Source organism: Culex pipiens, chromosome 2, assembly GCF_016801865.2.
Source record: "Culex pipiens pallens isolate TS chromosome 2, TS_CPP_V2, whole genome shotgun sequence".
NCBI lineage: Eukaryota > Metazoa > Arthropoda > Insecta > Diptera > Culicidae > Culex > Culex pipiens.
This window is the reverse complement of record NC_068938.1, coordinates 45,310,498-45,337,898: the sequence shown is the minus strand read 5'-3', so window position 1 is coordinate 45,337,898 and position 27,401 is coordinate 45,310,498. Positions and strand designations below refer to the sequence as shown.

Here is a 27,401-nt window from a genome sequence, read left to right as displayed (position 1 = left end):
TAATCTTCCACAGAAACCGGTGCCGATCGGTCAAGCAATGAGCAAAGTTTTTTCCCCTTCTCCGTTTTTTTTTCTGCCAACGAAGGCAGAGATTTGCTAGCGAAGCGAAATTAAGTGTACAAAGTTTGCCCAAGAACGGTAATCAATTGGTGGCTCGTAATGGCCCACCACTGCTGATTAACCGTGGGGAGAGGGTGGTGGCCTCTTCTGCAATTTGGGGTTTTGTGGAAACTTTTGCTCGTTATTACGAAACAATTTAGAGCAGAAAATGGCCCGGCTTTGATGAGCAAAAACGGAGCATTTAAGAGCGAAATAATTATCGGTGGAGTTTGAGACGGTGCAAGATTTGCATTTTAATTGAAATTTGATCAAGTTGATTATTGGGTAGCATTATCTTATGATAAGGAACAAAAAACATAGAATATTTTAGCACTACATTGGATTGCTTTACACAATAAATAAAAAGGTTTTAAATCCAAACGAATTTATCAACTGGAAATTGTATGTTTTAAAAGCTATTTTACCAAGGTTTTAATAAATTTTACATGTTCTGATAACAAAACTATATATTGAAAATTATAAAATTTAGAAAAAAAATTATCTCATTGTGACAACTACTTTTGAGATCTAGAAGATTTTTTTATTTAAGGTGAAGCCGTTGATCATTTTCGAAGAAATTTGATCATCATTATAAAATATTCTGTATTAAATTCAATTTAACGAATTTCAGCACCAAAAGGAATCATCATGTGCCGGTTATTGCCATCTTGAAGCCACTAAAGGAATTTTTGATCTAAATCAATTGTGCTTCAAAATTTATATAATTTTGTGGCACAGTCATTGACGTCCTAGTTGGCAATCATTGATTAATGACGATTTCCATAACCGTTACCAAAAGGAATCAGCATGTGTAGGGCACTATTCTAAACAACTTGTTGAAAGAATTTATATCTTTGAACGAAAAATCATGACAATGATGGAAGTCTTCACGTTAACGGCAAAAATGACAAATAAGATCCGCATAGGACCTTCTTTGTCCCATTACACAATGTAGGAAAGATAATGGAACAGTTAAAGTTGCCAGAATAACAAAAAATCAAAAAAATCATTCCCGGTGAATCAACTTAAAATAAATTGAGCAGTTCTTTAGAATTTCTCAAAAAAAAAACATTTTTTTTCTGTATGAAATGTTGTCCATCGATTTTATATTATATGTTCATATAAGTCATTAAGCATCATTAGTTTCTTCATACAAGTCTCCATACAAATTTGAAGGCTGTCCACAGAAAAGTGCAATAAAAACATTCGAAAATCTGTTTTTCGAGAAGGGCTTTACTCATCGATTTGATGTCTTCGGCAAAATAGTTACACTCAAAAAAATAACCAATTTAAATTATCTTTTTAGTAGACAAAGGTGCCAACTTATAAGCAATAGGGTATGACGGACGTTTTGTGTTTGGAAAAGTTATGATATTAAAAAAAATGTTTTGGAAGGTGTCGAAAATACACAGAAAATAATCAAAAAATAACTAACATGAGCAATTCTCTGCGGAATCGGTCTTTTTTCTTCAATTTAAATTTTTGTATTTTTTAATCCGGCTGAAACATTTTTGGTGCCTTCGGTATGCCCAAAGAAGCCATTTTGCATCATAAAATTGTCCATATAATTTTCCTTACAAATTTAGCAACTGTCCATACAAAAATGATGTATACAAATTCAAAAATCTGTATCTTTTGAAGGATTTTTTTTGATCGATTTGGAGTCTTCAGCAAAGTTGTAGGTATGGATACGGACCACACTGGAAAAAAATGAAACTCGCTGAAAAAACTAAAACTAAAACTTTATTTCCAAAAAACACTATTTTTATTTATTTTTTTTTCATTTTTTGATGTGTTTTAGAGGACAAAAAATGCCAAATTTTCAGAAATTTCCAGGTTGTGCAAAAAATCTTTGGCCGAGTTATGAATTTTGAATCAATTCTGATTTCTTTCAAAAAATCGAAATATTGGTTGCAACAATTTTTCAACTTCATTTTTCGATGTAAAATCGAATTTTCAATCAAAAAGTTTCTTAGCGAAATTTTGATAAAATGCATCGTTTTAAAGTTAAATTCATTGTTAGGTGACTTTTTTGAAAATAAACGCAGTTTTTAATTTTTTTCAATTAGTGTACATGCTTGCTCACTTTTGAAAAAAATGGAAAGCTGAGAAAAATCTCTATATTTTGCTTTTTTGAACTTTGTTGATACGACCCTTAGTTGCTGAGATATTGCCATGCAAAGGTTTAAAAACGTGAAAATTGATGTTTTCCAAGTCTCACCCAAACAACCCACCATTTTCTAATGTCAATATATCAGCAACTAATGGTCCGATTTGCAATGTTAAAATATGAAACATTCGTAAAATTTACGATCTTCTCGAAAAAAAATATTTTCAAAAACTTTTTACCAAGACTAACATTTTAAAAGGGTTGAGTTTTGAATTTTTGGTCCTTTTGAAAAACTGCGAATATATTCAAAAAAGTCACATAAAAATGGTTTTAACTTGAAAACGATGCACTCTATCAAAGTTTCACTAAAGTACTTTTTGATTGCAAATTTGATTTTACATCGAAAAATGAAGTTGAAAATTTTTTGCGACCAATATTTCGATTTTTTGAAAAAAATCAGTATTGATTAAAAAAAAGATTTTTGCCCATTTTTGAAATTTCTGAAAAGTTGGCATTTGATGATATTTTTCTTGGAATTCTGAATAATGCATATATTAAAAAAAACCGTCCTGTTTCAAGATTTAAACTTATTATGTTCAAGTTATAAAAGAACATAAAGATTTGTCAATTCTACCAGAATTTCTGCCTAAAACATGTTTGTCTTTTTAAAAATGTTCTGTCCTGAATTAGAAATTTCGACTATGCATTTTTCAATGACTTTTGACATTGAAAATTGGATCAATAGTTTCCTAGAAATCGGGAATTGAAAAATGTGAGCTTTGAACTTAGCACGTAAAAATATGTACTTTTCGTAATTTTATTTTGTTAGTCCATAGTCCATGATTCTTAACTGACGAGGATAAATACTTTTAAATTTATTTAGAGAAAAATTAGTTTTAAAAATATATTTATCGGTTTTTTAATATAAAAATTTCAGAAATATTCTTTTTGGTTGCAAATTCATTTTTGAAAATATTTGCACGTGTTTAATTGAAACATTTCAAATAGGGTATATGGCCCTATTTTTGACCTACTATGCAAAGCAGCAACATATTTTGCCTTGTTCTCAGGAAAGGTCTGACTGATTTGGCTCGTTTCAGGATTGTTTTGTGCCTTCATTTATGCTTAACAAAGTGTACTTTTGAAAAATGAAAATAATTTAACGATTTTATAGTAATAAGCATTTCAAGTAAAACATTTTAGGATGCTTTTTGGACTTATTGAATGTATTTTGGAGACATCGCTGAACCTATTTTGGACCCACACTCTGATTGGTTAAAATTTTGACAACTTGAATTGCGGCGTGCGGCGTCAACACGCACACTTACAAAATGACTATGAAAAAAAAAATTACTTGACCGAAATAAAAAAAAGTCTCTCAGGTTTAAAAGTTGGCACTTTTGGAATACTAAAACTTAAAAAAAAAACCAAATGATTATTGTTCAATAGTTTTTATATTGTTTTATTATGACCTTAAGTAAGGGAACAATATTCTGAGTAAAACGACAACTCTGAGTAGAAAGTGTTTAAGAAGCGAAAAAAAATTGTTTGTTTAATTTGATGTTTAAAGATAGTCCAAAATATGTTTTGCAATATATGGTCAAATTGAATACTTTGCTGAAGATACCAAATCGATCAGAAAATTCTTCTCAAGAAGGTTTTCTTTTATTTTATGTTTCAACAGCTCCCAAATTTGTATGAATACTTGTACTGACAAACCAGTTATGCAAAATGGTAAATGCATTAAACTAACATCCGTAACATTTAAAACAAAACAAAAATCTTTCATCTAACCCTTCCGGAAACAACCTGGAAACAGCTTGCTGTGAATCAATATCGCTGGGAACTCTTTTTATGACCCCACCGAGAGAGAAGAAAGCGCAAAAAAATCAATTTCACCGCGGGTATCGTAAAAAATCCGCTAACCACGGTTTTGGATCACTTTTCCCTCCCCGCGAGCCTGCGGTTTTCCGGCCGATTTTCCTCCAGCCTTAACGACGCCGCCCTCTTGAAGTGCTGCTGCTGGAAAAATAACCTGTTGTGATGGGTAAACATAAATAGTGGGTTATTTCGAGAACCGGGGGAGTTTTTATTTTATCATTTTCGTTTCACTGAAATTGATTGTTTTACTTGCTGGAAAGCAGCATGGTTCATGTTTTATCACCATTTTTTTTGTGAGGTGTTGTTTTTTCTTTTCCTGACTGGTTAACTTTTTTTATCTGATTTTTCAATATCCGAATGGTACTGGGTACAATTTGTATTCTTGAATTTCTAACAATTTCGATATTAAGTTAAAGACAACAATGGGCTCTGTACCCTACAAGGTAAGACGACCGACTCCATATTTTTTTGCAAAACTTGACGCCACCCGAATTGTTGGTTGCGCTTTGTTTGGCGACCCAATTGACAGCACGTGAGATAAGAGCTCTTTGTAGAATGAAAAACGATTTCCTGTTGCAAGATTTTTCGAGCAGCAAGGTAGGCTGCCTGTTTGAATAAAATACAAGCCGGGGAAGCTTTTTTAGGTTATGTTTGCGGAAGCTCATAAATCGTATTTTCGAACGGAAGTCTTAAACCCTGGATTGATTTATTAAGGCATTGAAAAAGTGGAAAAGAGAATTAAGCTTAATCTGCACTCTCGTCCCAATCGTATTTCCTCAGACTGACGTCACTCAGCTGTCCACCTACATTAGTCATGTCAACGGGGGAAGATTGCTTGGCAACCTTTTTACAGCATCATCCTTCTCGGTGCAATAAAACTAACTCAACTTTACCCCACCTCCAAGCCACATTCCCGAGAGGGTGCACGTGACCACGTGGGCAAAGGACCAGCAAACGATGCAATTCGTACTCTTGAAACGTTCGCTTTTCGGGACCTGACTGTTGGGATGGCATGACCAAAGGAGAGGATGTTCAAGGGCGTCTTCATCCCATCGAGGACATTCGTCAGATCATCAAGTCTATATTTGCCTCAGCGTTGAGCTGTGCCAACTGAATGCCCAAGGATAGTTATAGAAACGATGTCATTACCGGTCAAGTAATAGGCCTCGAGTGGATAACTTCTTTGATGAACACGGAAATTTTTTGTAATATTTTTCTTTTATTTGACCTTTTACCGGTAAAGTTAGGTTCAAAAATAAAATAATAAAAAAAAACACATTAAATAGATTACAAACATCTTTTTAATATTTGTTTTTATACTTTCCAGCCTTTGTTGATAAAATGATAAAATGATAAAATTATAAAATGATAAAATGATAAAATGATAAAATGATAAAATGATAAAATGATAAAATGATAAAATGGTAAAATGATAAAATGATAAAATGATAAAATGATAAAATGATAAAATGATAAAATGATAAAATGATAAAATGATAAAATGATAAAATGATAAAATGATAAAATGATAAAATGATAAAATGATAAAATGATAAAATGATAAAATGATAAAATGATAAAATGATAAAATGATAAAATGATAAAATGATAAAATGATAAAATGATAAAATGATAAAATGATAAAATGATAAAATGATAAAATGATAAAATGATAAAATGATAAAATGATAAAATGATAAAATGATAAAATGATAAAATGATAAAATGATAAAATGATAAAATGATAAAATGATAAAATGATAAAATGATAAAATGATAAAATGATACAATGATAAAATGATACAATGATAAAATGATAAAATGATAAAATGATAAAATGATAAAATGATAAAATGATAAAATGATAAAATGATAAAATGATAAAATGATAAAATGATAAAATGATAAAATGATAAAATGATAAAATGATAAAATGATAAAATGATAAAATGATAAAATGATAAAATGATAAAATGATAAAATGATAAAATGATAAAATGATAAAATGATAAAATCATAAAATGATAAAATGATAAAATGATAAAATGATAAAATGATAAAATGATAAAATGATAAAATGATAAAATGATAAAATGATAAAATGATAAAATGATAAAATGATAAAATGATAAAATGATAAAATGATAAAATGATAAAATGATAAAATGATAAAATGATAAAATGATAAAATGATAAAATGATAAAATGATAAAATGATAAAATGATAAAATGATAAAATGATAAAATGATAAAATGATAAAATGATAAAATGATAAAATGATAAAATGATAAAATGATAAAATGATAAAATGATAAAATGATAAAATGATAAAATGATAAAATGATAAAATGATAAAATGATAAAATGATAAAATGATAAAATGATAAAATGATAAAATGATAAAATGATAAAATGATAAAATGATAAAATGATAAAATGATAAAATGATAAAATGATAAAATGATAAAATGATAAAATGATAAAATGATAAAATGATAAAATGATAAAATGATAAAATGATAAAATGATAAAATGATAAAATGATAAAATGATAAAATGATAAAATGATAAAATGATAAAATGATAAAATGATAAAATGATAAAATGATAAAATGATAAAATGATAAAATGATAAAATGATAAAATGATAAAATGATAAAATGATAAAATGATAAAATGATAAAATGATAAAATGATAAAATGATAAAATGATAAAATGATAAAATGATAAAATGATAAAATGATAAAATGATAAAATGATAAAATGATAAAATGATAAAATGATAAAATGATAAAATGATAAAATGATAAAATGATAAAATGATAAAATGATAAAATGATAAAATGATAAAATGATAAAATGATAAAATGATAAAATGATAAAATGATAAAATGATAAAATGATAAAATGATAAAATGATAAAATGATAAAATGATAAAATGATAAAATGATAAAATGATAAATGATAAAATGATAAAATGATAAAATGATAAAATGATAAAATGATAAAATGATAAAATGATAAAATGATAAAATGATAAAATGATAAAATGATAAAATGATAAAATGATAAAATGATAAAATGATAAAATGATAAATGATAAAATGATAAAATGATAAAATGATAAAATGATAAAATGATAAAATGATAAAATGATAAAATGATAAAATGATAAAATGATAAAATGATAAAATGATAAAATGATAAAATGATAAAATGATAAAATGATAAAATGATAAAATGATAAAATGATAAAATGATAAAATGATAAAATGATAAAATGATAAAATGATAAAATGATAAAATGATAAAATGATAAAATGATAAAATGATAAAATGATAAAATGATAAAATGATAAAATGATAAAATGATAAAATGATAAAATGATAAAATGATAAAATGATAAAATGATAAAATGATAAAATGATAAAATGATAACAAGATAACATGATAACATGATAAAATGATAAAATGATTAAATGATACAATGATAAAATGATTAAATGATACAATGATAAAATGATAAAATGATAAAATGATAAAATGATAAAATGATAAAATGATAAAATGATAAAATGATAAAATGATAAAATGATAAAATGATAAAATGATAAAATGATAAAATGATAAAATGATAAAATGATAAAATGATAAAATGATAAAATGATAAAATGATAAAATGATAAAATGATAAAATGATAAAATGATAAAATGATAAAATGATAAAATGATAAAATGATAAAATGATAAAATGATAAAATGATAAAATGATAAAATGATAAAATGATAAAATGATAAAATGATAAAATGATAAAATGATAAAATGATAAAATGATAAAATGATAAAATGATAAAATGATAAAATGATAAAATGATAAAATGATAAAATGATAAAATGATAAAATGATAAAATGATAAAATGATAAAATGATAAAATGATAAAATGATAAAATGATAAAATGATAAAATGATAAAATGATAAAATGATAAAATGATAAAATGATAAAATGATAAAATGATAAAATGATAAAATGATAAAATGATAAAATGATAAAATGATAAAATGATAAAATGATAAAATGATAAAATGATAAAATGATAAAATGATAAAATGATAAAATGATAAAATGATAAAATGATAAAATGATAAAATGATAAAATGATAAAATGATAAAATGATAAAATGATAAAATGATAAAATGATAAAATGATAAAATGATAAAATGATAAAATGATAAAATGATAAAATGATTTTAAAATGATAAAATGATAAAATGATAAAATGATAAAATGATAAAATGATAAAATGATAAAATGATAAAATGATAAAATGATAAAATGATAAAATGATAAAATGATAAAATGATAAAATGATAAAATGATAAAATGATAAAATGATAAAATGATAAAATGATAAAATGATAAAATGATAAAATGATAAAATGATAAAATGATAAAATGATAAAATGATAAAATGATAAAATGATAAAATGATAAAATGATAAAATGATAAAATGATAAAATGATAAAATGATAAAATGATAAAATGATAAAATGATAAAATGATAAAATGATAAAATGATAAAATGATAAAATGATAAAATGATAAAATGATAAATGATAAAATGATAAAATGATAAAATGATAAAATGATAAAATGATAAAATGATAAAATGATAAAATGATGATAAAATGATAAAATGATAAAATGATAAAATGATAAAATGATAAAATGATAAAATGATAAAATGATAAAATGATAAAATGATAAAATGATAAAATGATAAAATGATAAAATGATAAAATGATAAAATGATAAAATGATAAAATGATAAAATGATAAAATGATAAAATGATAAAATGATAAAATGATAAAATGATAAAATGATAAAATGATAAAATGATAAAATGATAAAATGATAAAATGATAAAATGATAAAATGATAAAATGATAAAATGATAAAATGATAAAATGATAAAATGATAAAATGATAAAATGATAAAATGATAAAATGATAAAATGATAAAATGATAAAATGATAAAATGATAAAATGATAAAATGATAAAATGATAAAATGATAAAATGATAAAATGATAAAATGATAAAATGATAAAATGATAAAATGATAAAATGATAAAATGATAAACGGGAATGGCGATTTTCCACGCTTCATACAAAAAAGATTTTTAATGAGATTTCCAAAAAAGTGTTCACGTGGTTTATGAATGGTCCCTAGACCATTTATTAATTTTATATGATAATTTTATTTTAATGTGATTATAAGGCAAATTATTAAAACACCCTCTGCGAATATGAAAAAAAAAATAAAAAAAAATCAGAATTGCAATTCTTATTTACATATTTTTTTATTTGCAAATATATCTTGTTTATTCGAAATTCATACGTTCATATTTCAAAACAAAATTAAGATTGACAATGAAGAAATTGCCCATGACATTCACAAATCAGAAAATGTTCAAAATTGAAACAAAAAATATGCCCTGCTTTTATAAAAACACCAAAATGCATATTCAAATATACTTTAATCTAATCAAACGCAAATAATTAACACAATTGGATTTTTTTAACGAATTCAGTTAAAACGAATTTTCAACTGCTTAACAGTTCAGTAAACTGAAATGATCGAATTTGGTAAAAAAAATTTGGAAATTTGGTAATGAAGTTCCTTAATGTTCATCGTCCAACCTAAATTTGGTAAAATTTGTTCATTTTGGCAGATGGTTTACCGATCAAAGCTTTACCGATTTTTCAACTACCGAATTCTGTTAAAAAAATCTAAGTTTGTAGGCTGTCAAAACATGCGAGATTCATTTTTTTCAATTCGGACTAAAATCACCATTTTGACACATGTTTTGCATTTTTCAGAACTTTTTTTTCTAGTTTTTCTTTGTATATGAACCAGAATTCAAAGATGGTTGATCAATGATAAATTTCCACCTCCAACTAAATTTGCCTGATTGGATACGACTCAAATGTTTAAGAAGAGAGCTATTGTGGAAAATTTTTAATGTGGAAGCAAAAGATGTTTTTATTCTTTTAAAAAATGTTCATGTTTCATGGAATGTTAACATTAGTTTTTAACAAAATTTATTGAAAGCGAAATATTTAAAAGATCAAATGCTACCGAATAAACATGAAAAAATATCTGCATTATTTTCATTACCGTCATCAGGGGTGACATTGGGTCTGGGGAGTGAGGTTGGTTCATACAAATTTCTGCATTTTTTTTTACCCAAACTCACCCCCCAAACCCAATGTCACCCCTGATAACGGTTTATTAAATTTCAGATTTTAAAGTTAGTAAACGGATCTGATTATTTTTCAATTAAATTAAATTTTTCACCGGATGTCAAGGTCACAATTATTTCCGTCTATACTGTACCAAGCCTCAAGAATGGTTCTGGCACATTTCTTCGGCCGCAAAGATCATCCAACAGAAAGGTCATATTTTTGGCATATCACGAGATGAAACGTCGACCTACACGCCAACATCGGTTCTGGGCTCAACAAACGACCCTCAGACTCCAGTCTGCCAGCGCAACAAGAAATGACATCGGCAATTTGGGAAAAAAGCTAAGGCTCAGACACACCACACAAACTGAGTATGGTGGCAGTGGAAATGTATTTGTTATGCGCTCGTTTCTTATTCATGGTATATTATTGTGCCTTTTTTCTTCCTTTCTCTCGATGGTTGAGTGCTATCATCAAGTGTAGATAGAGCTCGACGTGTTTGTGTGAAATGAAAGTGCCTTTTTCGTCTTAATGTTTAACATATAAATCAAATAAAGTTCCACGGAAATGTATGACAAGTTGACTTGATGGTAGCAAATAATTGGTTGATGAGATGTTATTTTCAAATTTAAAGTTATCGTTCATGTAACAGGCTGAAATTTAAATTGTTAAGAATAGTAAAAAAAGCCAATTTGTTTGAGTTATGACCCCCTGTCACAGAGCCAGATGTTTTCTAGGCAATCATAGGAAGAAGAAATGTGTCATCCTATTGTTTGTCCGCAGAAAATGACTGTGGTAAAAACACTTTCCACATCTTTGCTCCAACTTCAGAGCTTTGGGGAAAAGCTGAGAAAAATGGATGGTCGTTATTTTGGTCTTTTGTCGGTTTCATTTCCTGCGGCTTTCGGGCACATGTTTGGCGACAAATTTTGTCAGATTTATTATCCTCCGAGAGAGAGAGCAAGGATAACACACGAAATGGTGACGATGACAGCGACGATAACGAAGGAAGGCATGTGCGATGTTAATGGGAATTTTTCGTGATGTTGGAACGTTTTTTTTGTTTGTGTTCTTGTATAAATTGAACATCATCAGTATACAGAACTGTTGTACAATTTTACCAAATTTCTTACAGTGCAGTTTTATACTTATCTATGGTTTACTTCTTTTAGTTAAATTGAAAAATGTGTTATTTGAAAACATTATAACTTGTATTAATGAAAGAATATTCAAATCGATGTTTATTTTAGAACCAATTTCCATTTGATCAAATTAGTTTATTAATCTGCCAACATCCAAATCAATAAAAACAAAAGTTTATTCGTTTCCGTCAAAATCAGTACGCACATCATTCAAATAATAACTTTTCCCCACACCTTCAAATCTCATCAAATCAATCGAGCCGGAAATAATAAAAAATATCCTTCTTTTTTCTCACTCTCCAATTTCAGATGAGATCGAGTCCACCAGACTCATCAGCCGAGCCATCAGCCGAAAAACAAAGTGAAATCGTCTCACCTTTTCCCGTAACCTGATAAGAAACCGCAGACGTCAACGTGACAGAGAAGAAGGAAAAACGAGAAGAAGAAGAAGAAAACAATGGGAACGAAGACGACGCTGGCGACTGTTGGTTGTCTTTTCAAGCAGATAAGCAAAGAAAAGCAGTGGTGTTGGTGTGGTTGTAGGTGTGATGGTGACACGGAACAATAAATCTTGTTCATTCGCACAAGTGAACAGAAGAGAGGTTCTTTTTGTATTGCGGTAGGTGGGTGATGAGGTGGAAATGGTAGTGAAATTTTTAGTGGCCTGACAAAATTTATATTTCTGAATTTAATTTGAAATGGGAAATTTATATTCGAATGTGTGCTCTTTTACATTATGCTTATAAGGATTGGTTTTTGTACAATTTCTGGCCACGGTGTGTTTCCTAGAACAAAGCTAAGATAAAAAATTCGGCCAGTCTGATATTTGGTACCATGAAAGAAAGGCTCTTTACCAACAAACTCTTCAGAACAGAAGCTAAAAATCGATGGATTCTTGAGGCTTTAAACTACATTTGACCTCCTTACGAGCCATTTTATCAGTTTTCTAGCTTTTTAAGTTAACATCCAAGCGAATTTTTCTAAGGCAATTTTTATGAAGCAAAATCCAATAAAATTAAAAAAAAAAGCTTCAAAAAAAGTTGCTCAAGACCCCTGGATGAAATATTTCGACGGATCCCGCAAAATGTCGGAAAAAGCCCTTCTTTCATGGTGTCAAATTTCAGACTTATCGAATTTTTCACCATACGTACTCGAAAAAATACAGCGTGTTCAGACAAGTGTAAATAAGTATCGAAAAATGCATGATGTCTAAAGTTTTTTTTTTTTATTCAGGCTTAACACAAATTTAATACTTAATTTAACAAGTTGAAAACTAATAAGTAAACCTAAGTAAAAAATTCCAGACCATCGCAAATTTTTTCCTTTTTTTGATTTGAATGAATTTTTTTTTGTTCACACCTTTGATTACTATCACAATGTAAAAAAAAGCCATTCTACATAGTTCGTTTTTCGACACACTTTTCAGTCCACTTTTGAAGGTTTTGATAAAAAATAAAACTGTGAATATTCAAAACCCTGTATCTTTTTTGATTGATTTGGGCTGAAGATTGAAGGTTGTGGTTCTAGGTTATGACTAGTACTTTTTCAAAAAAATAAAAACAATAGGTACATTGTGGTTTGGTTGAGCGTTTTATCAGAATGCATTACTGTGAATACAAAGAGACGAGTTGTTCCTTTTAATTCCGCTATATAGGTACATGGAAAAGAATGTCCCGATTATTTATTTAACTTTTTGTTACTAAATGTTGGAATCACGAAAAATATGTATATTTTTTGCCTTTTTGCGTTTTTTTTATGTGTTTTGGTGACCGAAGAAGGCTTCTTTTGCACTTGCATTAAGGATGGTGTAAATTCGTATGAACTTATGAAAAACTGATGGTTTTGGACAATTTCATACAAAAATTGAAAAAAAATCATACAAAAATTTATGAAAAAAAATTTTGAAATGAAAAATGTATTTGTTAAGATTGTGTCGTTAACAAGTTTAAGGCATTAATGGGTTGAAATTTGGTAATATTTTAACATTTTTAATGGTTTACAAAAGAATAACAACACTGCTTGAATATTTTCAAAAAGATTTAACATCTTTTCCTTTGAACAATATTGATGCTTCAGAGATATAGCCTCTTTGAGTATACAGTCATGTCCCGGTTTTGTACGCCTCGGTTTTGCACTGCCTTAGTTTTGCTGCCCGGTTAAGGACGGCCCAATGCATAATAATTTTATTCACTTATTGAACATAGCTTATGGGATTTTGGCTACATGGGAGACATTGGCTATAATCCTATGAAAAATCATCCAAATTTCAAAAAATTATAGTGTTTTGGAATCGGGATGATGTCAGCTATCCATTGCAGTTATAATCACATAAAAATATCAATAAATACGTATTTTTTCAGTATTTTAAAAATGCAATGTTTCTAAAAATATACTCAAAATTATTATTACTGCATTATGGTACAAAATGATCAAATGAAAAGACTCAAAATTTTCACAAAATTCTGTTTTTGCCTTCCTCACTGAGGTAAGGCTATAATCCTGCTCTAAAAATGAACTTCGTATAAAAACGTCGTAGACCCACCTTCATGTATACATATCGACTCAGAATCGAAAACTGAACAAATGTCTGTGTGTATGTGTGTGTGTATGTGTGTGTGTATGTATGTATGTGACCAACAAACTAGCTCATGTTTCTCGGCACTGGCTGAACCGATTTGACCCGAACTTGTTGCATTCGACTTGGTTTAGGGTCCCATAGATCGAGTTTTATACAGATTGAAGTTTCGATAAGTAGTTCAAAAGTTATGTATAAAAATGAGTTTTCACATATATTTGGATCTCACTTAACTGTATGTAAACTATGTCCGGGTCCATCATCCGACCCATCGTTGGTTAGGTTATTAAAAGACCTTTCCAACAAGTCCAAAACATTGAAGATCTGGCAACCCTGTCTCGAGATATGGCCACTTAAGTGATATTGATGTACTTTTTTGAAGCCGGATCTCACTTAAATGTATGTAAACTATGTCCGGATCCACCATCCGACCCATTGTTGGTAAGTTTATCAAAAAACCTTTCCAACGAGTCTAAAACATTGAAGATCTGGCAGCCCTGTCTTGAGATATGGCCACTTAAGTGATATTGATGTACTTTTTTGAAGCCGGATCTCACTTAAATGTATGTAAACTATGATCGGATCCACCATCCAACCTATTGTTGGTTAACTTATCAAAAGAACTTTCCAATGAGTCGAAAACATTGAAGATCTGGCAGCCCTGTCTCGAGATATGGCCACTTAAGTGATATTTATGTACTTTTTTGAAGCCGGATCTCACTTAAATGTATGTAAACTATGTCCGGATCCACCATCCGACCTATTGTTGGTTAACTTATCAAAAGAACTTTCCAATGAGTCGAAAACATTGAAGATCTGGCAGCCCTGTCTCGAGATATGGCCACTTAAGTGATATTGATGTACTTTTTTGAAGCCGGATCTCACTTAAATGTATGTAAACTATGTCCGGATCCACCATCCGACCCATTGTTGGTAAGATTATCAAAAGACCTTTCCAACGAGTCTAAAACATTGAAGATCTGGCAGCCCTGTCTTGAGATATGGCCACTTAAGTGATATTGATGTACTTTTTTGAAGCCGGATCTCACTTAAATGTATGTAAACTATGATCGGATCCACCATCCAACCTATTGTTGGTTAACTTATCAAAAGAACTTTCCAATGAGTCCAAAACATTGAAGATCTGGCAACCCTGTCTCGAGATATGGCCCCTTAAGTGATATTTATGTACTTTTTTGAAGCCGGATCTCACTTAAATGTATGTAAACTATGTCCGGATCCACCATCCGACCTATTGTTGGTTAACTTATCAAAAGAACTTTCCAATGAGTCGAAAACATCGAAGATCTGGCAACCCTGTCTCGAGACATGGCCACTTAAGTGATATTGATGTACTTTTTGGAAACCGGATATAAAAAATAGATGAAACTTGTGTACAGCCATTGTTGTGAGGAAGGCTCCAACCACATAGGTGGATTAAGTTAGTTTTTTTTTTGAAAAAATACTCCAAATTTCAGTTTTTTGCAATATGAATATCAAGTGATAGGGATTTTTTCATACATTTCGAATGATGTTATACAGTTTTTTTTGAAAATACTCAAAATTTTGACAAAACTGCATATTTATTAAAAAGTACTTAAAATTTTAGTTTTTTGCAATATGGGTATCAAAGGATTGGGATTTTTCATAAACTTCAAAAAATTCTTACAAAATTTAGAAAACACTTAAAAAAATCATAATTCTAGGTTTTTTCGAAAAAAAATACTCAAAATTTCAGTTTTTAAAATATGGGTATCAAATGATAGGGATTTTTCATACATTTAAATTTTTTTTTGAAAACTCTAAAAACTGACTTATAAAGTATTTTTTCGAAAATACGTAGTTGTGTGAAAAAATTGATTTTATTAAAAGAATATCTGTTATTACTTTCCAAATGTATGAAAAATCTCGATCATTTGGTACCCATATTGTAAAATACTGATATTTCAAGAATTTTTTTAAATACGAGGATTTTTAGAACATTTTAAGTATTTAAAAAAAAATGTTATTATTTTCGAAATGTATGAAAAAAATCCCGATCATTTTAGATCCATATTTTAAAATACTAAAATTTTGGATATTTTCTCAAAAATACGCAGTTTTGTGATTTTTTAAGTTCTTCAAAAAAATGTGTTGTTATTTTCGTAAATTTGAAAAAAAATCTAGATCATTTGATACACATATTGTTAAAAACTAAAATTTTGAGCATTTTTTTTTCGAACAATACTACGTAAACATTTATGATGTTTCAAAAGAAACAAATTACTTCCGAAATGTTTTTAAAAACTCCGATCATTTGGTATCCAAATTGCAAGAACAAGGATCTTTAGATTTTTTCGAGAAAAAAAATCAATTTAAAAACACAGGAAAAATACATAGCTTTGAAAAAATTTCATGTAATTATGATTGCAAAGGTAAGCTAAATCATCCCGATTCAAAAACACTAAAACTTTTTGAAGTTTAGATTATTTTTCATAGAATTATACCCAATGTCTCATATAGCCAAAATCCAATAAGCTCTGTGCTTCAGTTATGCACGCCGAGGTTTTGCATCCCCCATATGCGGTGCTAAGTGGAGGCATGACTGTAAAATCCGTTAAAAAATGTTTTTCTCAGAGTCATTTTATAAGCTTTTATTTTCACGTCGGAAACTATTGGTTGGATTTTGAAATGTTAAAAAATTAAAATTTTATGTATGTTTATCCCCCTCAGTAAAATTAACTACTTAATTTTAAAATTTAGTCAATCAATTGAGAGTGCTCATAAAAGGTCTTTTTTGGCGTAATTTAAAAAAAAATATCCCTCATTTATTTTACGTAAACTGCTGTTAGGACATAGTTAATGCAAAGATAAAGTTGAATTGAATTAAGAAAAAACATTTTTTATTGGTTTGATTTTAGTATTTATTAAAAATGAAGAGCTTTTCATACAAAAATTAACATGAACCTGCTGAGTAAATGATAAAATTGTAATTTAATGAAAATCATAACATTTCAAATTCATTTCAGTTATTTAATCTCTAAGGTGTTTTTAAATTGGAAGAATGTGAATAAGAAAAATTTACATAAAAAAATTTAATCCTTTAATAATATTCAAAAAAATTAAAGCGATACAAAGAAAGTGTGAAGATGGAGGATATTATTATTTTAGGAATGTACTTCGTTCGATAGTTAAATAAATTGTTATTTTTAAACTTTTTAAAACCTCACCTTTCTGAAAATATCTGTAGATTGACTTTTTATTCAATTTATTCCATCAAATTTAATTAAGGTAGATTAAAATCAAACAGCCATAAATAAATTAACAAAATTTGTTGTGTGGTTGTGTTCGAGTAATGCAAACTTTTGGATGTTTACAAGATTTGGAAATTTCATGTTTCGACCTAATTTGCAAGAAAATCACATGATGTGCTGAAGATTTTTTTAGCAAATTCTAAAAAAAAAATATTTTTCAAAAAACGATCTTCAATTAATTCAGGTTCTGCATATCAAAACAAAATCATAAGATCACACATCGAAGCCAACACAAATATTTGATCTTTTTCTGTCAAGCTTCTAGACTTTATTCAAACAACATGATTTTTAAAATTAATTTTTATTATGAAAAAACATGATAAAAAAGTACCTCAATCATTTTTGGAGGAATCTCATGCAAAAACGACAATTAAGCTCATAAATAAATTTAAGAATTATTATAACTAAAGAAAGACTTCATCCAAAACATTTTTTAGATCTAGAGCAGAACCAATAATCTTAGAATACAAACAACGTTAAATTGAACCATGTTTCTCGTGAAACCCGTGTCATCATCACCGTTAGACAAGCCTCCTGAATGTACCAAAAATGTGCTTAAAAACATAGTGAATAAACCACGAAAGTTTTCCAAAGAAACCCCCTGAAGCAGGGAAACCGCCCAAAAACCACAACGAAATCAAACCCCCCGCAAAATGTCCTCGCTCAAATTCATCGACTACATGAACATCAGCTCGCTGAGCGCGATAAGCTTCGTGAACGCAAGCCTGGCTTATCTGAACAGCACCAACGGAACCAACGGCAGCACTGCCTCCTACCCCAGCGCTGTGAACCTTACCACCGCCAACGGGAGCATGTTGCTGGAAATGGCCTCCCCACCTTCGGCCGCGTCCGCCCTTCCGGCCCTGTTCAGCCTGAACGGAACGGCGCTGGACTTTGGACTCGGGGGAGTGGGGGCTGGGCCGGGGGGAAGCTACCCCGCCCCCAACTACAGCTTCCCCTTTCACAACTTTGTGCAGAAAGAGTTTATCTTCGATCGGACCGATGTGAGAGTGATTTTCATTACGCTGTACTCGCTGGTGTTTTGCTGCTGCTTTTTTGGTAAGTTTATTTTTTATTTTTATTAAATTTAGTGGATTGTGGTGTGAACTGGAGAAAAGTACTGTGATCAATCTTCTTGCATAATAGAGTGATAAAAAGTTGACAGTATTTAATTGCACTATAGAGCAAAAAGTTTGAGCAAATATTTATTTATTATTGCGGGTCTCATAATTTGTGCAAGCAAACTAACCGTGCTGATGATCAGCGCACTGCAGATAATTTATGGTGCTTGTGACATTTGTGGTGTTCCATCGCGAGCAGATGGAAGTTAGGGGTGGATGTTTTGTGATTATTATCATCATGACTGCTCGAATGCGAACAATTTGTTATTAAATTGTTTGCGAGGATTGCAGCAAGATTCATGCAATTGCAATCCCTCGCTGTTGCTTTGATATATTGTTTGCAATTTTTTTTTTGCAATATTATCCTGTGGATGTTCTGCGAAACTGTTAATAATATCTGCAACGAAGGCGGTTGATGAAGATGCTATACACATTTTGAATGTCAGGATTCGTAACGAATAAGGATCTTGATTTATACTGGAGTTGTGCTTTTTTGCTTTGTTTTATTTGCATTTTCTGTTGTTCGCAACCAAAACAAAAATCCACATATAAATTACTTATTGAGAACTCTTGCCCACAAGTAATCCACTGATAAAAAATTGTATTTTGTTCCAAAATATATTTTTAACAATCAAATTTCCCATTTAAAAACGTTACTTAATCCACCAGAAGGTGGTTGCTGCCTTCCTCCTGAAAGCTTTGGCTAACGCTTACTTAGTAAAGACACTATACATCTGAGTGCTGCCATCTATGATTAATTTTTATTATTCATTTGAAAGCACTGCAGTGTTTGTATGCGTGCACGACGTGCACTGAGCGGAAAGTTCCAACAGCTATCCGCCGGAGCTTTCAAATTATGTAAATAATGACCCTTTTTAGTATCAACCAAAACAGTTTTTCTAACATAACTTTTGAAGTACTGCACCAAACCGGATGAAATTAAAAAAAGACTTAAAGGACCTGAAGGCGAATCTAAAAACATAGATCCGGAAAAAATCGGTCGGGCCAGTTCCGAGAAAAGTGAGTGAGAAAAAAAATTCTACGTCCATCCACACGCACAGACATTTGCTCAGAATTTGATTGTTTTTGGCAAAGTTGTAGGTATTGATGACTATTTAGAAAAAAACCTATTTTTGATTAAGCTTTTTCTCATAGAAAATAAATTTTCCAAAAATTGCATGTTTTAATTTTTGTTTTTGTTTTTTCCATGACAGAGAACAAAATATTGCTTCTTTCGAGTCAAAGATATGTATAGACAACAATTTTGTCGCTGAGTTATAATTTTTTGATAAAACATGTTTTTTTGGAAGAAATAGAATTTTTTGTCACGTTTTTTTGACTTCACTTTTAAACGTAAAATCAAATTTTCAATCGAAAATTACTTTACAGATTTTTTGAAAAAGTGCACAATTTTCAATATACAAGCACTCAAAAATAAATTAAAAATTTCATTTTTTCTGGAATTATATCTCGCTTACTTTTTCAAAAGGTACTATGTACATTGGAAACGCATGGAGCACAGGTTGTTTTGAAAAAGTTATCTAGATATAATAAAAACGAAATGTTTAATACATTTTGGTTTAAAATTTGTTCAAAATAAATCAATAAAGCATTCCAAAAATAGTTAAACAATTAAAAGTAAAATTGCACTGTTGAGTTTTGCTCTTATTGTGGTGAAAGTTGATTAAACAAGAATGAAGAAATTAATTTCTAAATTATTAAAATATTTCCATGGAAAGTGCGAAACCATTTTGAACTAAAACACAATACTCCACCGGGTCTTTTGGGGAGGAGGGTTGTTTTTTTTAGAAACAGCAAGCAAACTATCATATGCATATGAAAGTATAGAGCATCCCCGTTCATTTGCGGGATGAATTAAAATCTTTGGTTGGGAAAAATTAAGGTTATCCTCGTTTTAAGTTTTTGAACTTTTTTCCTATGGGACGAAATTTCGCCTATTTCAATTTATTATTGCTATAAGCCCACATGGACATGATTAATGGTTCAGGTCTTTTAATTTCTTATGGAAAATGATGCAGGGAATATTTTTCCTGAAGATCGCAAAATAATTGGAAATAAGGGAAAAAAAGTTTAAAAGGTTTTATTGGAAATTTGGGACATTTTCGGACAAAATAGCACACCCTCTTTCCCAAAAACGCAATGATTTTATTATACAGATCATTATTTTGATAAATTCTTTTTTGAGAATGATTCTGGGCCCATCGAGTATACAAATCACTACAGAAAATTGTAAATGGTTGGGTTTATGCTCAACTGTAAGTCACTTTTAATAATTTTGGAGTTTAGCCGAATCAGTATAACCCAACCAATTACACTTTTCCGTAGTGATTTGTATACTCAATGGGCCCAGAATCATTCTCAAAAAAGAATTTATCAAAATAATGATCAGATTATCAAAATCATTGCGGTTTTGGGAAAGAGGGTGTGCAATTTTGTCCGAAAATATCCAAAATTAGCAAAAAACCTTTTAAACTTTTTTCCCTTATTTCCAATTATTTTGCGATCTTAATGAAAAATGTTCCCTGCATCATTTTCCATAAGAAATTAGAAGACCTGAACCATAGATCATGTCCATGTGGGCTTAAAGCAATAATGAATTGAAATAGGCGTAATTTCGTCCCATAGGAAAAAAGTTCAAAAACTTCAAACAAGGATAACCTTAATTTTTCCCAACCAAAGATTTTAATTCACCCCGCAAATGAACGGGGATGTTCTATACTTTCATATGTATATGATAGTTTTCTTGTTCTTTCTCAAAAAATACTCAGAAATACTACCTTCCCCCACCAAAAAAACCCTCCTGTGATTCTAGAAAAAATCCAATCCTTGTTTTGAATGGTTACCCTTTTTCAGCCTATTTCTACTATCGGCATAGCAGAACTTTGATCATGAATTACAGCTTTCGTCAAGTGTTTTTTGAGTGTTTTAAAGTTAGAATATCTCAAATGAATGTGAGCAAGCAACTCTCTATAGTTGATGCATCAGAAAATGTTGTTTAAATAGTGGAAAACTGCAAAAGTGATGGAAATAGGTCGAAAAGCTTAAGGTGCTTAAAATGGGTATATTAACCCTACGAAGTTTTTGAACGAAAATATATCGAAATACATACATCTTGAAAATATACTTTGGTAATTTACATAATATTCAGCTATCATATGCCTACCCGAATCCAAGGTCCGTTTTTTTGATATCTCGTGACGGAGGGGCGGTACGGCTCCTTCCATTTTTGAACATGCGAAAAAAGAGGTGTTTTTCAATAATTTTCAGCCTGAAACGGTGATGAGATACAAATTTGGTGTCAAATCAGTCAAAAACAGAATTGTCAAAAAACGTATTTTTCATAGAAAAAAGAAACCAAAAAAATTTCATCAACTCTGCCATTTTCCGTTTCATTACTGTAAAAAATGTTGGAACATGTCATTTTATGGGAAATTCAATGTAATTTTTTGAATCTACATTTGGTCCCATAAGCGTAATTTTTTCATTTAGAACAAAATTTTTCATTTTAAATATTCGTGTTTTTTCTAACTTTGCTGTGTTATTTTTTACAGTGTAATAATGTTTTACAAAAATGTAGAAAAGAAAATTTAAAAATTTTTGATATACAAACATAAAGGGTTTGTTTGTAAATATCACGAGTTATTGCGATTTTACGAAAAAAAAAGTGTTGAAACAGTTACTTTTTGCGTTTCACTTTGTTTCATCGTCCTTGTCTATCGCGAGTGACCAATGCTCACTGACCATGAACGGCCATGATCAACGACGACCAACTTATTCAAAACTTTGATACATTCAAATTTTTGTAAATGTCTCCTCTTTGTAGATCATTATTATTCTAAATGAAAACAAATGTCCCTTATGGATTAATGAAGATTAGAAAAGTACATTAAATTTCCCTTAAAATTACAACTTTTTTAGTGTTTTTTCGATGAAAAATATGTTTTTTTCGGAATTATAAGTACGCCATTAAATCGGGCGTCTAATTATACATATGACACCAAATTTCTATCTCATCACCGTTTCAGGCTGCAAATTATTGAAAAACACTTCTTTTTTCGCATGTTCAAAAATGGAAGGGGTCGTACTGCCCCTCCGTCACGAGATATCAAAAAACGGACCTCGGTTTCGTAATCAGGGACAAAAGTTACCCCTTAGGACAAAGTTTCACGCAAATCGAAAAGGGGTCAGGGCAACTTTTCCCGATTTCGTGTGAGTTGGTTGAGATGAATAATTGAACATTTTTATAATAAATAAAAGTAAATATTAAATTCTTCCATTTACCTACGTTTAAAAAATTAATCAGGAAATCTTAAATCTAGTTGCATTAACTACAGTTGTCTCCCAAACATAAAATTAAAACTCGTTGTTTCCGTTGTGTCTTCTTACTGCTGACTATAACCCGCTTGAGACAAACCGGCGAGTTGGGTTTCATTTACTTCTGGGGACATGTTCTTTGCTACAGAGCTAAAGAAAATTTACGACCCGTTACGATTCCCAAAATGGAACTGCTGGAGGAATTCCTAAGCCACAATGGCAAGTGGCAAAAATATTTCCAGAGCATTGCCCAAAATGTTTGTTCCCTGCGTGGCTGAGAGCTACCTGATAGCACTGCGCTGTGCGCAGACCATTCGTTACGCAAGAAGCAATAAATTATTTAACTCTATCCGGAGTATGCAAATAAACATTGTCGGTTGCGCTCAATAAACGTAACCCTTGAACAACGGTACAGCATTAGAACAGCTATGCATCACTTTTGTTGGGCAATGTTTTCACTTCGGCTGAGGGATATTCCACTCCGGAAGAGACCATTTGCATGCTTTTATACACCTGAGGTGCTAGATGGCCAAATACACCCACATGACAACACCCGAACTTCAGGTCAGATAGTGTGAAATAGTGGTTCACCAAAAGGAAATACATTTTCCGGAGCCGACAAAAATTCAAGAGTGAAAATGGTCCAAATATTTGTCAATGTTTTATGGTTTCTGTGCTATACAAAGAATTTTAACTAAAATTTGCTTCATTGCATTTGTGGTGATGATTTTAACAATTAAATTTGTTCTCACTTCATTGCCTTTGGCAGCTGCAAATCATGTACCTCTGTTCGTGATAGAGTAACATTTCCAACAGTTTCCTTTTCTTTGAACATCAAGAAAATCGAACCAAAATTACAACCAAGAAACCAAAAACCAGTTCACACCACAAACCACCAAAGTAGGGGAAACACTTAAATTTAATGACCATTCCTGACGTTGGCTACCCGTTTCCGGTTCCCCGACTTCATTGTTCCCGAAAATTTATCAACCCATTTTCTTTTCTCTCTCAACTTCCTTTTCCAGGCAACCTGCTAGTGATACTGGTGGTTACGATGTCCCGCCGGTTGCGCTCCATCACCAACTTCTTCCTGGCGAACCTGGCCGTGGCCGACCTGTGCGTGGGGGTGTTCTGTGTGATGCAGAACCTGACAATCTATCTGATCGAAAGGTAAGGGAGTTTTGGGAAATTGGAAATCAGACGAATACACATATATTTTTCATGCGTTTTTTTCTTCAACGTATTCAGTGGTTAAAAATTCAGTGAACTTTCTACGAATGGCCTATCCAGATTTTTGAGCGAAAATGGCAATGGGTAATTCTCTACCAACTCACACGAAATCGGGAAAAGTTGCCCCGACCCCTCTTCGATTTGCGTGAAACTTTGTCCTAAGGGGTAACTTTTGTCCCTGATCACGAATCCGAGGTCCGTTTTTTTGATATCTCGTGACGGAGGGGCGGTACGACCCCTTCCATTTTTGAACATGCGAAAAAAGAGGTGTTTTTCAATAATTTGCAGCCTGAAACGGTGATGAGATAGAAATTTGGCATCAAAGGGACTTTTATGTAAAATTAGACGCCCGATTTGATGACGTACTCAGAATTCCGAAAAAACGTATTTTTCATCGAAAAAAACAATAAAAAAGTTTTAAAAATTCTCCCATTTTCCGTTACTCGACTGTAAAAAATTTTGGAACATGTCATTTTATGGGAAATTTAATGTACTTTTCGAATCTACATTGTCCCAGAAGGGTCATTTTTTCATTTAGAACAAAATTTTTCATTTTAAAATTTCGTGTTTTTTCTAACTTTGCAGGGTTATTTTTTAGAGTGTAACAATGTTCTACAAAGTTGTAGAGCAGACAATTACATAAATTTTGATATATAGACATAAGGGGTTTGCTTATAAACATCACAAGTTATCGCGATTTTACGAAAAAAAGTTTTGAAAAAGTTACTTTTTGCGTTTCTCTTTGTTTCGTCGTCCGTGTCTGTCGCGGGTGACCATGAACGGCCATGATCGATGACGACCAACTTTTTTAAAACTTTTTTTCGTAAAATCGTGATAACTTGTGATGTTTATAAGCAAACCCCTTATGTATATATATCAAAATTTTTGTAATTGTCTGCTCTACAACTTTGTAGAACATTGTTACACTCTAAAAAATAACCCTGCAAAGTTAGAAAAAACACGAAATTTTAAAATGAAAAATTTTGTTCTAAATGAAAAAATGACCCTTCTGGGACAATGTAGATTCGAAAAGTACATTAAATTTCCCATAAAATGACATGTTTCAAAATTTTTTACAGTCGAGTAACGGAAAATGGGAGAATTTTTAAAACTTTTTTAGTGTTTTTTTCGATGAAAAATACGTTTTTTCGGAATTCTGATTACGCCATCAAATCGGGCGTCTAATTTTACATAAAAGTCCCTTTGACACCAAATTTCTATCTCATCACCGTTTCAGGCTGCAAATTATTGAAAAACACCTCTTTTTTCGCATGTTCAAAAATGGAAGGGGTCGTACCGCCCCTCCGTCACGAGATATCAAAAAACGGACCTCGGATTCGTGATCAGGGACAAAAGTTACCCCTTAGGACAAAGTTTCACGCAAATCGAAGAGGGGTCGGGGCAACTGCTGTGTGAGTTGGCGGAGAATTACCCCAATACGAATGGTGCACGTGATTATGACATTTCGGGCGTGCATCATTCGTAACGCCATCTTTGATCAAAAATCTGGATAGGGTTAAAATTCTTTTAATACAATCAACAAACAACAACAACATCTGTTTAAATGAGCAAAATTTGACCATAATCGATTTTGAGACAACCAATTTCTGTTTGACATCCATAAATTTGAAATACCTTTAGAAAAGTCGATTATTCCTTGTTTTGCAATTTTTGATTTGATTAAATATTAGGGTAGTTCACAATAACGGTATTTTTGAATTCACACCTCTGAGTTTCACAGAAGTTGGTTTGTTGGCATCAGATTTGCTTTCTATTTCCAGTAATTTTTTTTATGCCTTTTTTGTGTTTATAAAATTCAAAATATGGTTTTAAAATTTAAGAAAGTTTAAAATTTTATGAAATTTTTAAAATATAATTTGTTTTTTTTTTTTAAATGAGTTTTTTTATATTATTGCGCAATTTTCACTTACATGGACTTCGCAATACATTATTGCTATGGATGGCACTATTGCGACTAGTCAAACTGCCTTGGGATATTTGAAATTAAAAAAAAAATGATCAAAGCGAGCCAATGTTGCTCGCTTGTTTTTCAGCTGCCAGGCGCATTTTTTTAATGCAGATGTTCAATTTGGTGGAAACTGCGACTGGAAATGTAAATAAACAACTACTGTTTGTCTAGTTTATTGAACTCATATTGTCAAAAGTGCGGTCCAAATCTAAGGATCTATATTACGAAATTTTTATATATTTTTTATATCATTGAAATTTTTTAAATCTCTAATAAATCTGGTTATCATTAATTTTAGAACTTTTCGTTTCCCTCGGCTCTGGGCAAGGTTAAGGGAGAGGCAAAAAATGCATTGTATGCATTGTATGCGATTTGAAAAAATGTAAGATCAAAAAATGTAAGATATGACGAAAAAAATGACAAAAAAAATCGCAGGTAGTTTACACAAAAAAAAAATCCAAAAATCTAAGGATGAAAATTTTTATTCTTGAAAAATGAATTTTGGACAATTCTATCAAAAGTTATGGGCAAAAAACGGTTCAAAAATGCTCATTTTCAAATTGAGATTAAATAAGTTAAACAAAAAAGACCTCCGAGATATTTTCTAGAATGTGTAATATCAGATGCTTCTAAGAACGAGGTCAAACTCCATTAGTCTGCGATCAGCAGTGAAGCGAGTCAGACGTGCGTCCCTCACACATCAAAAAAGTGCTAAAAAGAGCAAAAAATGCCTCACGGCAAGAAAAAGAGGCGGTCCTCACCAGCAGAATCGGCAGATTTGAAGAAGCTAAAGAATGCCGAAGCGCTACCTGCAAAGCCAGGCAGTTTGAGCAAGGACGCTCAAAAATTGTCTGGAAACCAGTTCGCTACCCTCCCTGTGGACGTGAGCGAGAAGGAAGAATTTGAACGACGGGAAAAGTTGCCACCCATTTTTGTGAAAACATCGTCATCGGATTCGGTGCGTAAGTGGCTGACCGGGTTTATCAAATCTGGTGCTTTACGAGCTTCCATTCGCTTGTGTGCTGATGGACTCAAAATTCTGCTACCTGGCAGAAAGGATTAGAACTATGTTCGGGATTTCTTGAACAACACAAAGATTGAATACTACAGTCATGACGATCCAGGTAAACGCCCCATGAAACAGGTCCTCCGAGGCCTGTACGCCATGGATGTGAGTGTGCTGAAAGAAGAGCTCAAAACTCTTAAGTTGAACGTGATCGAAGTCTTCAAGATGACGAGACACAACAAGAACATCAAGTATCGTGATCAACTGTACCTGGTTCATCTCGAGAAAGGATCGACAACGCCGTCTGAGCTGAAAGCAGTTCGGGCAATTTTCAACATCATCGTGACTTGGGAACGTTATCGTCCAGTGCACCGTGACGTGA

At 30.7% G+C, this 27,401-nt stretch overlaps 2 protein-coding genes across 3 annotated transcripts in view; one reads left to right on the top strand and one right to left on the bottom strand.

Annotated features, from left to right (window-relative positions):
- LOC120416772 (inositol-pentakisphosphate 2-kinase) overlaps positions 1-27,401 on the bottom strand; it is a 321,616-nt gene that overhangs the window by 60,776 nt on the left and 233,439 nt on the right. The gene's annotated exons all lie outside the window — the stretch shown is intronic.
- LOC120430668 (trissin receptor-like) overlaps positions 1-27,401 on the top strand; it is a 429,039-nt gene that overhangs the window by 377,030 nt on the left and 24,608 nt on the right. Inside the window, exons 2-4 of the mRNA XM_052708000.1 lie at positions 11,800-12,109; positions 17,796-18,417; positions 23,840-23,984. Coding sequence (XP_052563960.1) covers positions 18,012-18,417; positions 23,840-23,984 — 551 coding nt within the window. The 5' untranslated portion in view covers positions 11,800-12,109; positions 17,796-18,011. The remainder of the gene's footprint in view (positions 1-11,799; positions 12,110-17,795; positions 18,418-23,839; positions 23,985-27,401) is intronic.